General features: G+C 42.6%; 1 protein-coding gene across 1 annotated transcript in view; it reads right to left on the bottom strand.

The window, feature by feature from the left end:
- The window catches only part of KNTC1 (kinetochore associated 1), a 926,084-nt gene that overhangs the window by 548,588 nt on the left and 361,717 nt on the right, over nt 1–15,779 (bottom strand). The window contains exon 35 of the mRNA XM_086942947.1: nt 10,547–10,719. Coding sequence (XP_086799073.1) covers nt 10,547–10,719 — 173 coding nt within the window. The remainder of the gene's footprint in view (nt 1–10,546; nt 10,720–15,779) is intronic.

Here is a 15,779-nt window from a genome sequence, read left to right on the forward strand (position 1 = left end):
AATAGTAGATCTGATTTGCAAGAATATACTTTGAATACTTTTCCTCTTAATTCTGAATAGAAGAATTTCTCTAAGGAAAAGAACTTATATTCCTATGTTTAACCCAAACTTTTATTTCAGGTATTCAGAGTTTTAGTGTCAAGAATCTCAACATACTCTTAACAGTGGATCGTCTCTCCTGAGTTCCAGTGTTTTGTGTTTATCTCGTTCCAGATCTCCCTCCCCGCAGTACCCTCCCTTACCTCCCCTCGTCTAGCCACTTCGATCCCCTGCGGAACTCATAGTGCAGGGTCGGAGCTGCTGGAAGGTGGGCTTTTGGGTACTGCTCCTGAGGAACAAAAAAGAAAACTGTGAACCTTAAGATTAGGTTCCTGACAGTAAGGGAGTTCCTAAACACAGTGTATGTACTACTGAGAATTAAATGTATAGGTTAGCAACCAAATAACTGGAGGATAGATTTGTACCCCAGATACGCATAGTGGGGCGGCAAGAGGTCCCATGATGCCATGGTCGCAGCCAAAACATTTGCACTATATTACGAGAAATTGTACAGCTCGATCCCACCAGGTAGATCAAAACAGCAGAATCCGAGGCGTTCTCAGGAGAGCAGGGTGGACCTGGATAAGCCTCTATCGGAAGACACCTTGCTTAAAGAGTTGTATGTCATGTATGTCATGCAATTCGAGAAAGCGTCTGGATCGAACGGACTACCAACGGAATTCTTTAAAAGGTTTGCATCCACCACTGTCCCACACCTCCTTGTTAGGACTGAAAAATCTTAAAATCGATGCTACATTCCCCTTGACATTCGGAATGCTACTGTGGCAGCCCTCCCCAAACTAGAAAGACCACCTACGGACTGTGCATCATACAGGCCCATGTCCCTGATAACCTGGAGGCTAAATTGATGGCAAAGGATCTGGCAAATAGATTGGTTACTCAGGTGAGATCTCTGGTGCATATGGACCAAAACAGCTTCATGCTGACCAGGGGCACATAGCATCTCAGAAGGCTAAAAGTAACAATGGGTCATCAGGGCTCCGGGTCCAAACAGACAACATAATTACATCTGGACTTTGGGAAGGCGTATGAGTAAGACAATTTTGGCCCCCAGATTCTTTAAGTACATGAAGCTGCCGTATCCTGAACCACGGGCCAGGGTCTGAGTTAACAGCATTCTCACACCACTTCCCCGTCTGTAGGGGAAACCTACAGGGCTGATCCCTCCCCTCTTTTATTCACCTTTACGATAGAACCTCTAGCTGAATGGATAAGGAGGGATGACCATATTTGGGCCCTGAAGTAGGAGTTGGGCAATGAGGACCGGTTACCTTTAGAGGACAATGTACTCTTATATCTCGAATCGCCCATGACTGATATGCATTCGAAAAACTTATGACAAGGCGGACGGATTGCGCGTGAACTGAGAAAAGTTGGCTATAATGCTAGCAGTAGGTGACCAGCCGGATCTGCCACCTGGGTCCCTGAAGATTAGATACGTGTGGGATGATGGGAAAGTAATGTAACTCCCCTGCTTCACAAACTCCTGGGGCACAAGACACATTGAGGTTCCCTTCCCCTGAAGGTTGAGGCTCATAGTCCTGCTAAATGTTGGGGCTCATAGTCCTGCTAAAAAGTTAGCAGTACCACTGATGATCTACCTACTGAAGCACTATCCCTTTAAAATACCGGCAAGATAGTTTGCGACTTGGCAGGCGAGCTTCATTCCCTATCCTGGCAATTCTAGGAGTTTTTCTAGGGTGGAACGGGATCAAAGTACAGAAGTTAATTGTTGGAATTGGTTGCATTCTGGTCGAATGAGAGATCACTGGATATTGGAAATATAGCAAAGACCCCCCTGTCTTGAAGTGGTTAAAGGGGTCGGACCACTGTTCCCTAGCAGATGAAGCAAAACACTAAACTAAGGGCTACCCCCATAAGTACAACCAAACCTGGGGTCCATGTAGAGAACACCATGGCCTGCTGGGCTCTGTCCAGGAGGAAAGGTGGGTACAAGACACTGTCCAACAGTCCGTCCAGCATTCGCAGGGTCAAAGGAGGCAGTAGACCGGGAGGGAAAAGGTGTCATGTGGAGGTGGTGACTCTTGGTCAAATGTGTTAACATGCTGATTCAGATATTTGTAAGAATGGGTTTTAGGTACAGTTGGGGTGGGACGGGCAGTGATGGTGATTTGTGGATGTTTTATATGATTATTGTACTGTTTCAATCAAAAATCCCCCCAAAAAATATCTCCCAATAAGTTTGGAAACTATACAGTACAAGGATTTCGGAGAACTACCTCCAGTGCTGTAAATGGCCTTTATCGTACAACATAGTTTTCATACTGCTGGAAAAGATTGATTAAGGGATGAGGGCTGTGTCACTCTGCATTACATATGAAAACAAGTTACTTACCTGCAACTTTGGTTCCCCAGTATTGGTAACTTTCATAGATTCCCATGCTTTGTATCATTCCCCCATCGTCAGAATGGGAGCCTCTGTAAATCAAAAATACCATAGCAGTAGGTACAAAAGAAAAAGAAAGGCCTAGGCCTCATCTCATTTTGTAGCAAATCCACCTCTTTTTGTAAAAGAAGACCAAAAAAGTTGAAACAACCAATCAGAATAGCCTCACCCCATTGAACCCTCGTGAGAGAGCCTCAGAGCCTTAGATCTTCGTAGCTGTTGTGTAACCGAAATACATCTGCTAGAGGCTGAGCTTTCCCAGGGGAGGAGGGTGGGCGCATGGGAATCTATGAAAGTTACCAATACTGGGGAACCAAAGTTACAGGTAAGTAACTTGTTTTCTTGCCCCAGTATTGGAACTTTCATAGATTCCCATGCCTTGTATCAGAGTAGCTAGCAGTAAGCAATAAGAGCACATTTTGTTACAAGAGTATCAACATATCTTATTATACTTCTTTTCATAGGAAGCAAATATATCTTGCTACAATAGATAGGAAAACATTATCTGATACAAAATGTGCAATCGCAGGAAGGAGGGATAGTAGGGAAAGCTCATCTCTCATTGGAAAAGATTTCTCAAGACAGCTTGTCCGACTGCAGCTTCGCTTCTCATGGAAGAGTCCAAGAAGTAATGCTTTGTGAACGTGTGGGTACTGCTGCACGTAGCCGCTCTACAAATGTCTTTGATAGGGACTCCAGCGAAGAGAGCCGCAGAGGATGAAACAGATCTCGTCGAATGAGCTCGAACATGTCTTTCTAGTTGCTTGCCCGCTTCCTGGTGACAAAAGTGAATTGCACTAGAAATCTACAGTGAAATGCTTTGTTTTGAAAGCGGAAAACCCTTCCTCGGAGCACTGTAAGCAACGAAGAGCTGTGAAGATTTTCTGAAACTTCTTGTCCATTCTAGATAAAATTTTAAACATCTTTGGACATCTAAGGAATGAAGCGACCTTTCTGCTGGAGACGATGGTCGAGGGAAAAAAGATTTCAGAACCACCAGTTCGTTCAAATGGAAATCCGAAGGGACCTTCGGAATGAATTTTGGATTTGTTCTCACGATTAGAGTGTCTTTCTTGAACTGTAAAAAGGGTTCCATAATAGTAAGCGCTTGGAGCTCACCTATTCTTCTAGCCGACATTAAGGCTAAAAGAAGATCTACTTTCCATGAAAGGAACGTAAGATCCGCTCTGTGAATAGGTTCAAATGGGGGTCTCATGACATGAGCCAGAACCAAATTGAGTTGCCAGATTGGAGGTGGAGGCCGGACTGGAGGAAAAACCCTGAAAAGACCCTTTAGGAATTGCTTGATAATCCTTGCGGACCAAAGAGAAGGACCTGAGGCTGTCCGTCTGAACCTAGGGATAGCCGCCAGGTGCACTTTGATGGGAGGAATGCGCCAGACCGAACTTAGCCAGAGAAAGAATGTAAGGTAAAATCTGGTGAGGAGCAGAAGTGTACGGATGGAGATTCTCTCGATGGCACCATAAGTAGAAATGTTTCCATTTCGAGCGATAAGTCTTATTTGTACTTGGTGCATGGGCTTGAGATAGTATTTCCTTACACTCCCGAGTGATATTCAAATCCTAGAATTCTCGGTGCTCAGGAGCCACGCCGTCAATTGGAGTGAGCTCGGGTCTGGATGCAGCACTTGGCCCGAGACATTGTCAATAGAGATGGGATGGGCCGTAGGTGAATTAGCTGATCTTGAGAGAGTAGGAGAAGCTCTGTGAACCAATACTGGCGGGGCCTCGCTGGTGCGATCAAAATCATTCTGCAAGGTTCCGCCTTGAGTTTCCTGATCAGCCTCGGAATCAGGGGTATTGGAGGAAAGGCATAAACAAATGCGCCTGACCAGGCTATCGAAAGAGCATTCCCAAGTGAACTGCGATGGTGATCCCTGCTTGCGTAGAATTGGCATTTTCTGTTTTCTGGACTCGCAAGCAGGTCTATGGTCGGAGTGCCCTAACAGGCGAAGACCTCGTCGAGAGTGCTTTGATCCAACTCCTACTCGTGACAGATTGATTTTAGACGACTCAATGTGTCCGCTGTCGTGTTGAGCGTACCTGGGAGGTGTTCTGCTTAAAGAGAAACCCGGTGGAGAATTTCCCAATTCCATATTTCTTGGGATTCCCTTGGAAGAACTAGAGAACTTGTCCTGCCTTGTTTGTTTATATAATGCATGGCCGTTGTGTTGTCTGTACGGACCGGTACCATGGAATTCCAAATTCTTGGTAGGAAAGCTTGCAAAGCTAATTGAATGGCCTTGAGTTCCAGAAGATTGATGTGGAAAATGCGCTGCTCAGGCGTCCAATGACCGCTCACGTGTAGATCCTGCAATACTACTCCCCAGCCTTCCAGTGAGGCGTCCGTGGTTATAACCAAGGGAGATGGAGCAATCTTGAAAGTGAGACCCTTTGAGATATTGTCTTTCACAGTCCACCAGTTGGCCGCTTTGCTCATTAATGATGTTACTGTTATTTTGTTGTCGAATGTGCCTTCTGCCTGGCACCATTGTTTGTCTAGCTGCTCCTGCAGCGGACGCATCCGAAGTCTGCAGTGCGGAATTGAGAGTATGCAAGATTAAATCGATCCTAGGAGTGACTTGTACAGACGGACCGATAGAGACCGTTTCTTTTGTAAGAGACGAGCCGAAAGAATGATTCTGTTCTATCTTTCTTCCGAAGGGAAACCTTGCATCAACTTGTATCGAGAATGGAACCTAGGAATTTGGCCGACCTGGATAGGTGAAGAACAGATTTGTTCCTGTTGAGTTGTAGACCTAGTTGTTTGAAAAATTGAATGCAGCTGTCGACTGCTGTGGAAGCTACTTGAAAGGATGGAGCCTTTACTAACCTATCGTCTAGGTAGGGAAAAACCTCTAGAGATTGCTTTCGGAGAAACACCGCCACTGTGGCTAAAACCTTTGTGAATATCCGAGGGGCGGATCTGGGCCCTAAAGGAAGGACTTTGAATTTATAGTGTCTCTTGGCTACTTTGAAGCGTAAGAATCGTCTGTGAGCCGGATAGATTCGTACATGGAAATATGCGTCCTCTAGATCCAGAGTTGCCATATAATCTCCTGGATTGAGAATTGAGATTGAGAAGCCGTAAAATATCCTGAAAAGATACCATTCTGAAAGACAGCTTTATGAGATAGGTGTTGAGCTCCCTCAGGTCTAAAATTGGGCACCACTTCTCTTCCATCTTGTGAACTAGGAAAAACCTGGACTAGAATCCTTGTCCTCTCTACAAATGTCTTTGATACTGAAGTACAGGCTCTTTCGCCCCCTTGATGAACAGTTGATGGGCTTCGAGACGTAGAAGTCGTAGATGTTTTGATTCGGTGGCGCGAGGGGCTTTGGAAGGTGGGAGTTGCTGAAATTCCAATGTGTGACCAAACGGAATGATATTTAGGACCCACCGATCTGATGTTATGATCATCCAGCTGCGTAGACAATGGGAAACCCTGCCCCCCACTGATGTTACAGGAGGAGGAGGAACAGTAGACAGAGCCAAGAGGCTGCTATTGCCGTATAGTCTAATCTCTCCCCTGGCGACCCTGTCGACCTCTTGCTGGCTGGCGAGAGAAAGATGCTGATTGACCCTGTCTCTGAGAGTATTGTGGTCTATAGGTTTGAGAGGATTGGGAATAGGAGATTTAGCGCTGTTGGTATCCTCCTCTGTAGTTGAAAAAATTCTTGCCTTTTGCCCCTAGGAAAGGTACCTTACGATATTGCAGCGTGCCTAAGGACTTGGCTGTCTCTGTGTCCTTTTTAATATCCTGTAAGGCATCATCTATATGCTTGCCAAAAAGCATATCGCCATCGAAGGGCAAATCTAAAATCTCATTTTGCACCTCAGGGCGAAACCAGGTAGCCTAAAGCCAACCTTGTCTTCTCAGGGCAGCCGAACCTGCCAAGGCACGAAAAGCAGTCGTGGCGATGTCTATGGTGCAGTCAATTATCTCTGAGGAAGATCGCTCCCCTTCCTCCAAAATCTTCCTTGCATCCACTTTAGCACTGTCAGGTAGCTGATCCACAAACTGAGCCAAATCGCACCACATTTGGCGATCATATCGTCCAAAAATTGTAAGTGCATTGGAGGCACGAACCAGGAGGCTGGACATTGAACCCACAATGTCCAGGCGCCTACCTTCCCTTTCAGGTGGTGAAGCCAGAGGGGCCGATGGATTCTTTGATTTTCTCTGTGCCGTTTGGGAGATCACTGTCGGCTTCGGTTGGCCAACCAGGCAAGCGGGACTACCATCAGGGGCCTTGTACTTTTTCTCCAGCCCCGGTAGTACCGGAATAACGGTAGCTGGACACTGCAAGGCCTTCACACCTTCAGACCATACATGCTCTATGATGGGAATAGAACAAATGGATTTCCTGTATGGCTCTTTGAAATCATAGAGGAAGCAGTCCGATTGAACCACTGGAACCGGAAGGCCAAACTTTTTTGAAGCTCTTTCCATGAGGTTATGGAAACCTCCGATATCTGCTGGAGGGGAATCTACCGGATCCGGTGAAGGAGAAGGCGGGTCTGGAATAATATAATCGTCCACCTCTCTATCCGGGTTTGGGACCTCTGAAACCTCCCGTCCATCATAAGAATAATCATCGTCATTATCACCATACGCTTGACTCGTGGTGATAGCCTGTCTCTCTTCCGAGGGTTCTTGTTACAGTGGCTGAACCGCAGAAGCTGATGGAGGAGGTGGTGGTGGTGGTGGTGGTGGTGGTGGAGGAGGTGGCTGTAAGGACTCGGAGGATTAGAGATGGAAATCTTCTCCTATAATCCATCAACATGATTTGTAAGTCATTAATCAAAGAGGAGGGCATAGAAACCATACCCTGCTGGGATTGCTCCTGCGTTCTCTCCCTGAGAAGAGGTTGTCGCTGTTCTTCGTAATAGTAATCAGAGTCTGAGTCCTGGTATTGACCTGGAGCTGTGATGGACTTTAGGCATCCCCATATGGACTATCATCCTCCTCTGAGTAGTCTTCCTCTAGAAGTAAGGCCAGAAGAAGGGGCGCCACCCTTCGCGGAGATGTCATCTCCGGTGTGATCTGGCGCCTTCTAATTGAAATTTTAACTTTTTGCACCGTCAACGGAGTCGTCGTCGTCGATGGAATCGTCGCCGACTAGAGCACCGTCGTCGGAAGGACCTTCGTCGATGGAGGAGCCGTCGACGAGCTCGTCGTCAATATCAAAGCAGCCGTCGTCATCGCCCGCGTCGACACCACTGTCGGTGTCATCATCGTCGCCGGTGAGGATATTATTATCGTCGAGGACACAGGGAGAGTAACTTGAGCTGTCGACGAAGTCGACGTCGAAGCTTTCGCCATCGACGTCGTGGTTGACCGGACCGTAGACGAAGCAGAAATGGACACCTGATGGATTCTAGCAGTCGTCGTACTTGAAGATGCCATCGCCGACGAGCGGGTCTTCTTCTCAAATTTCCCTTCTTGAGGTAGGGAAGCAGGTCTCTTAAAAGGTTTTGCCTTCCCAGGTGGTGGAGAGAGAACAGAAGGCCCTTGAGACCCCTTCTGAGTAGAAACCACCTCAGAAGCAAATCCCTCTTTCTCCTTTGCACCTCGGTGAGGAGATTTTCAGGTACTGGACCTACTAGACCTATCAGAGGTCTTTTGAGAGGCCTTAGAAGGAGGCTCAGCTGATGTTGAAGGGGAAGACCTACCCCTCTTTTTAGACCTCCTTGATGAAGCAGAGGAGGAATCCTCGCTGTGACCTCCTTCCAAGACTTCATCTTTTGCCGCCAGGTCAAAAGTCTTCCTTCCCAGTCTCTCAATATCTTAGTGGAGAAGGTTCTTGTCGCGGTCACTGGCTCACGTAATGGGAATAGGGGTAGAACAGGGAGGATACATGCCACACCTTTCCCTGTTTTTGAATCCGCACTTACTTCCCCCTCCACAGCGCTCTCGGGACCACAACTCCCAGAAGGCTTTGGGTCATAGACCGGGAACCGGTCGGCGCAATCACGATATAGCCCCGCCTTCTGAGAGCATCGGCGCTTGACAAACTGGTCCGAAGGCCAGAGCGGATGGTGCTTCCTGCTGGAGGAAGCCTTCATTCGAGCCGTTTTTTCACCGAAAGTCCTGTGAGTGCCAAAAATTATTCCTGAGGACGCATCATCTGCAGCATTAAGGTATTTCCTCGTCGCGCGTTCAAGAGTGGAAGACTGCTCCTGGAGGAGCTCTCCTCTTGCAACGCGGTTGTGGCGGAGCTGCCGTGCAGTGTGCTCCGCTTGATTCTACGCGGCCGCTTGTAGCCTCGTGCTGTCATAATCGGCAGTTCTGGGTTTTAACGTTTCCTGAGCCGTGGGGGCTCCTCTGTACTTAGTTCTTTACCGTTACCGGAGCACCTCAACTGTAAGCTTGCAGCGGCTACTATTTGTGCTCTATTTGTTATATCCTTTCCACCAAGACGTCACGGCCTTTTCAGGTTGTATTGGTGGGAAAGGAGGCTTGTGTACTTCACTCAATTGGAACAGGGAGCAAGTTTCCTGAGTACAGAAAGATATCTATGTAAGAAATAGGTTGTTGCTTTGCCATTACCTGAACAGTGAAACTAATGACAGTACTGTGGATTCATACAAAAACAAGTGCTAAATTGAATCTGTACATTGGGGTGTAAACATACGGTTACCTGCTGCCAATCAATGTAAGTGAGTGTGGTTTTCTCTGCATCTGAGTATCAGGGTGTATGCTCTCTGTGTCCTTACTGTCTTCTTTCTTGCCTCCTACATGCAGCCACTTATACCAGACAGAAACAGACACCACGGACCAGACTTGTGAAGTAACAGGATCTCTTTTGTTATTTTATCCCCTTCCCTTTGTCCTTGGGTACTTCCATTTCGGACATTGTCTTTATACTTTGTGGAGGTGGTAGTGTTCAGGGTAGGAGGGAGGTCATTCTTCACAGCATCGTTCCCGCTGGCTGATCTTGACAGGTTAGTGGCAACCTCATACTTGGAGCTACTGACAACCCCGACAGTTCTGCAGATCTTGCAATCAGTGGATTTGTGGTCTGGATACAAGCAGTAAATACAATCCTTAAGCTTGTCCTCCACATATAGCCTTTTCTTTGAACAGGTAGCACAAGCCTTAAATAAGGCCTTCTTCTCCTTATCTGACATCTTTGAAGAAAAAATTGTTGAATCTCAAGTTGTAGAATGAAAACTGAGCAGAGCTCAGAGGAGACTCCCTTAGCACAACATGCGGTAGAAAATCTGAGGCTCTCTCAGGAGGGTTCTATGGGGTGAGGCTATTCTGTTTGGTTGTTGCAACTTTTTTGGTCTCTTTTACAAAAAGGTGGATATTCTACAAAATGAGATGAGGCCTAGGCCTTTCTTTCTCTTTTGTACCTACTGCTATGGTATTTTTTATTTACTGAGGCTCCCATTCCGACGACGGGGGAATGATACAAAGCATAGGAATCTATGAAAGTTCCAATACTGGGGCAACTACAGTCGCTCTAAAATGGAAACATCGCAGAACAGCTCAGTGCTGGCAGGGATCACTGTGTACACCAAGGATTCAAGTACTTTTAAAACAGGTTAAAAGGGTGTCCCCCCTTTGCAAGTCTAGTTTGGACCTTGTCATACCAGGGACAGGGCTGATGGATAACGGAATCTCACAATCTACCTCTAATATTTAGTGAGGATTCCACCATACTAACTAAGAGAACTACAACTGGCAACACAAGATCTGTTCTGAACAGACACAACTGTTTCTGGAAAAATTATAGTCAACAAAGTATTATTATCATTATAGGTGGGGTGGGCTGTCGCAAATTCTAAAATTCTTACCCTTTTACCTAAATTTCAGATCCTTTTTCTGAAGATAAGAAATATCATATTGAACAACATGATGACAACAAACACTGCGACAAATAAGCGATTAAGACAAAAGCACTTTAAAGGTAACTCGTCTATTAGAAGACTGGCCACAACAATAAATCCAAACAATAGGCAATTCTAAACTTTCAGGCAAGCAGTTCTCCATTCTTGGACCAGCACTAGTCAAAAGCTCTTTCATATTCTATTGAAATAGCACTGTACCTGAACTGCATATTGAGGCTGCTTGGCATGCCAACTCGTATACTTTGCTGGGAAGATTCACCCCTGCAGGTATTAACATGGGACCATTTGTTTCTAACTTCTGGCACAGGTTAAGGGCAACAGAAAACAGCAGATGGCCGGTCGCTTCGTTGCTGTAATTCTCATATGCATCCCTGATGGAAAACCAAGTTGAAATTAGAAACAGAACTTAAGAGGAATGCATGACAAAGGCATAAAACAGAACCTCACGAAAAGTAGCACAGCACATTAACTCAACTCACTCACATTTTTTATTTAAAAAAATAATAATTTTGAAATGATACTCACCTTTGACACCCCTTTTTCTGATGGATTCAGATATCCCTGTAGATTCCTAATGTACGATTTCAAGGAAGCATTCACAACCGTGCAACATTCAGTCAACCTCGGTAATGAAGCTTTGGGTGCATGAAGGTGCCATCAGTACCAGTTACATGGGTTCTGCGAAATTGTCCACTGTTTAAAGAAGACCAGGCAAAAACAGCGCTGACTACGCCAATAGGACCAGCGTTCTAAATTTAAAGACTGCCCTGTTGGGTTTACCAATGCTGAGAAAAATATCAAAGAAGAAAGCGTTACTCACCTGTAATCCTAGTTGTCTTTCAGGGGAATTGCAAGACATCCAATGTCATTTATTTGATAATTTGCCCTTGTGATTTGGGCTATGTGAGAGAAACAGGAAGAGCCCTTAATGTAAGGTTAATTGAGCACAGGTCTGCCATTCGGACTAAAAAAACAACTGCACCAATGGTAGACCATTACTTAGAAAAGAATCATAAACCAGAAATATGAGCTGGTATATACTTGAGCGAATCACCCAAAAAGAAGGAAAATCTATGGAATCCATTCGCAAAATGAGAGATTTATTGGATCTTCATTTTGGGCACAGTCACTAATGGCCTGAACCATGAAATACCATGGGAACAGGCGATTCAATAACCTAACATGCCCTTTGAATTCCATCTACCACAAGGGCATCTAAGTCTTAGTATTATATCTAGGGAGTTTGTGTACATCAAACATTTTTCCATTATTGTAAGTAATATTTAATTTATAGATCTGAAAGTACAATAATCTATCACCTTAGATATATATAAGCACCTTTCTGTTTACTTGAATCTGCATAATTTAAAATCCCACCAACACATGAACCAATATGTTGGATTCATCTGCCTTCTTATTAATTCATAATAAAGCGAACATGTTTTGAAGTTTGAATATCAGAACTTTGAGTGTGCACATCATTTACATTCATATTTGGAGTGCATATCAGAATAACTAACATGATAGAATCTTTTGCAGTTTTTGTATCCACTAGCTGATTGACCGTATCGTCATCATGTCTGATTATCCAGACCACGTTTGCGCTTACTGTCTATATTTATAATTAGAGTGCATATCAGATCTGTATCTCCAATTGTCAATTGGTGACAATATATCTAACCTGTATCCTTTTTGGAAGTAAAATGCACAATGAGACCTAGCATGTGCATTATTAATATACCTCCTCACCAACATTATTATTACATAAGAATCAAGATTGAAACGCAATATATTCATCTTTTGGGCATCACATTATGTTGTACTACAAGTAGCCATAGGAACATCATATTTTACTTATACCACTCTTCCAGTCCTATTATGGCGTCTGCTATCTGGTTTTTCCACACCATATGCAAGCATATTACCCATTATAATATGGCGGACAAATTAGGATTGACAAACAATTTCTTTTCCTGAGCATTGCGTTTTGACGCATTATAAGTAGTTATAGGAATATCATTTTTTTTATTCATACTACTCTGCCATGTCTACGAGTAAACTAAGCTATTCACGTCACCAGATATAAACGACTCGGAGCCCGCACTATATGATAGATCGTTTTTTAATTGTACATCAACATCGCCTATATATAGCGATTTATTTCACTTAACATCATGATATTTGGCTAATTGAGGGGCAGTGGATACTAGTTATCCGTTTTTTCTTTGCTAAATGCAAGAATTATACCTATTCCAATATGGCGGAGACATAAGCATTCTGGTATACATGCATATTCAGGAGAATTTCCCCTTGACGCAACGCTCACATTTTGTGAGGTCATCGCGTATGATCCACTTCCGGAGTAAGGCCATATGAAGTGTTTGCATCCGGGTCCACTGCTTGTACGCTATCTAGGTCACATGAGACAAAGGTAATCTCAATCTTGTCAGATAACAAACTGTGTTAATAAGCCAGCACATTTACTGGCTAATAATTATATATTAGAATTCAATCTTGAATATTCGGTACCAAATGTGAGGTAATGGCTACATATGTTGAGAGCGTATGTGGCAGGTAAAACCTGTACATTCATTAAGTTGTGCATACTAGAGCGACCAACCCAGTCAGTTATATTTTATGCACCAAGCTGAAGTGCATTGCACTTATTAATTAACCTCGATTTAAGATAGCGAACATGGACATTTAAACCAGAAAAGTTAACAGCTCCTTTTCTGTATTTTCCAATCTCTATGTTTGCTAGGTTTTATCATGACCTCTTCAGTTCCATCTTGAAAGCATCGACTGCCTTGAAGTTAGGATATCGTTTTAAGTATAGCCGCAATATATAGAGGCAAGTATCATGCATATCGTCTACATTTTTGATCGAGGGATAAAAATAGTACCCTGATGAAATAACGCCTATTGATCTCATTGATGGCAGTCTCATAAAGGGCTATAAACTGTTATATATATGGATTCCTTCCTTTAGACTTAGCGCATCTGTATTTTACAGTATATAAGGTATTTGCATTTATAGGGTATCTAGTAGTAGATCCGACAAGGGAATTCTCATCCACTATATCTAAGTAACTTCTATTAACAGTTACCTGTCTAGAAGAAAGGTATCTACCCCTTGCATCTGCATCTAGCACGTTTAGTTTTTACAACATAAAAGAGAGGTTTATATCATCCAAACTCCTCGGGTTAATATTTAACATCATTAACTTAAGCTGCTATTTGTTATTTTGTATCGTGATGAATCAAGGCAGTCCATCTATATCTTTCCAGAATTACCAAAGTTCTTCCTAATTCATCAAGAAATTTAGACACCATCAAGTCGAACTTTGGATGAAAATAATTTATTCGTCAGTACCTGCCACACGGCCGTTGATACTTATAGAACGTTCACCTGATCAGCATGAAGAAATCCTTATGAAATACCTCTCTTGGAGTACCCACATTCAGATCAGTCATGGTAAGCATTTCATTAGGCTTTCCTCCACAAATGTAGATTGACCACGCCAAACCTAGCTAGCTATTGTAATGGTAGAGGTAGATATAGACATTATACACCCTAGCTGCCTATAATAATGCAAGTTCCTTTATAATTTCAGCTGACCTACAAGTCACTAGCACTGCTATTGCTTATTGATTTTTCATCTTGAAAACCGGACAAGAATCATACTATCGACATACACTTGATAATCAATTTAGGTAAGCATTTCCTTTAGTGTATTAAGCAGAATCATGCAGATCTGAGGGTTAATGCTAAATACTTGCTATTTGACTATTTCAGATATATGATTTATGAACAGTCACTGAAACATATGTTGTTACACAGAGCAAGAATTAAATAATGTTGGTAAGAAGAGATTTTATGATATTTTCATTCTGATGAGGGTAGATCTAGATATGCCTGACATACCTATGGATTACTCCAGAGATATAAAGTACAAGATTGCTCCAAAGAAATAAAGTAGAAGATAACTTGAAGCAATGCTTTTACATTTATAAAATCAGTGACAGTTTAAAATAATGAGTGTAATAAAGAACTACTAGGCCCCTTTTATAAATAGGCGGATATTTCTACCAAAGGGATACTGCCATCCACAACCAATAATAGATTAAGATTAGCATTTCACGCATGTAAGTGATGTTCTTTCAAAAATAAAGATGTGATCCAAGTGTCACATACAATTGAATGGGTTGTCGAGTAGGTTAAATGCTTTGTATTGGTTATAGGTTTTTTGTATACATGTAACAGTGGAGCACGAGCCTTGAGCTTGAGCGCCATCTATCAATAGAGAGAGGGAGGGTCTAGAGGGCCACCAATTGTTACTATCTGATAGCCTTGATTCATATCATAGATCTATATACATAGACATTAATGTGCAAATACATGTTTTTCCTCATTTTTAGTAAACCACTGATGTGCATATCCTGAGGAAGGCTACGGCCGAAACGGGTTGGTGAAGGTTAACAACTGTAACCAGTGTCTCTCTTAATCCAGTGTATATGTGACATTAATCAGTAATATCTGTGATTTGGTTTTTCATGTATTGGGTACAAACTGTTATAGGTTTATTTTTTATTAAATCAACACATTCATTACATTATATTCACTGTGATTGCTATTGTGACAATTGAAGACACCTTTTGTTCCTTAGGTACATTATATATTTTTTTGTAAATTTGTGGTTTTCTTCACCGATAGGGAAAAATACAGAAGTTAATAATTTTTTGAATTAACATTATATATATATATATACATATATATATATATATATATATATATATATATATATATATATATATATATATATTTATTAAACGTGAATTAATTGTTTATAAAAATAAGGAGAAAAAAATCAAATGAAATAAAAAATATATATTTTTATAAGATATCAGATCTTTGTATGTTTTGTATTTAGATCTATGCTTTGAGAGCTCCATTTTGCACTTTCAGCACTTAGCCCAGTGCACCGCCATTTTTAAAATAAGCCATCAGTACCAGTTACATGAGTTCCGCTAAATTGTCCACCGTTCAAAGTAGACCGGGCAAAAACAGCATTGACTAGCCCAATAGGACCAGCATTCTAACTTTAAAGCCTGCCCTGTTGGGTTTACCAATGCTAAGAAAAACGTTACTCACCTGTAATCCTAGTTGTCTTTCAGGGGAATTCTCATCAAAGACTTAAACGCTAAATACATTCAGGATCCTGGAGCTCCCTAAAAAGTACACATATATGTATGGCAAGAATTTGTGTGTGTGTGTATATATATATATATATATATATATATATATATATATATATATATATATATATATATATATATATATATATATATATATAATCCAATGCTCACCCTTCGTCGAAAGTAAGCGGGACACAGCTCCGGATTCAGAACAGGTAGGAATTTTATTGAAACC

Source organism: Lissotriton vulgaris, chromosome 11 (assembly GCF_964263255.1).
Source record: "Lissotriton vulgaris chromosome 11, aLisVul1.2, whole genome shotgun sequence".
In the NCBI taxonomy this organism is placed as follows: Eukaryota; Metazoa; Chordata; class Amphibia; order Caudata; family Salamandridae; genus Lissotriton; species Lissotriton vulgaris.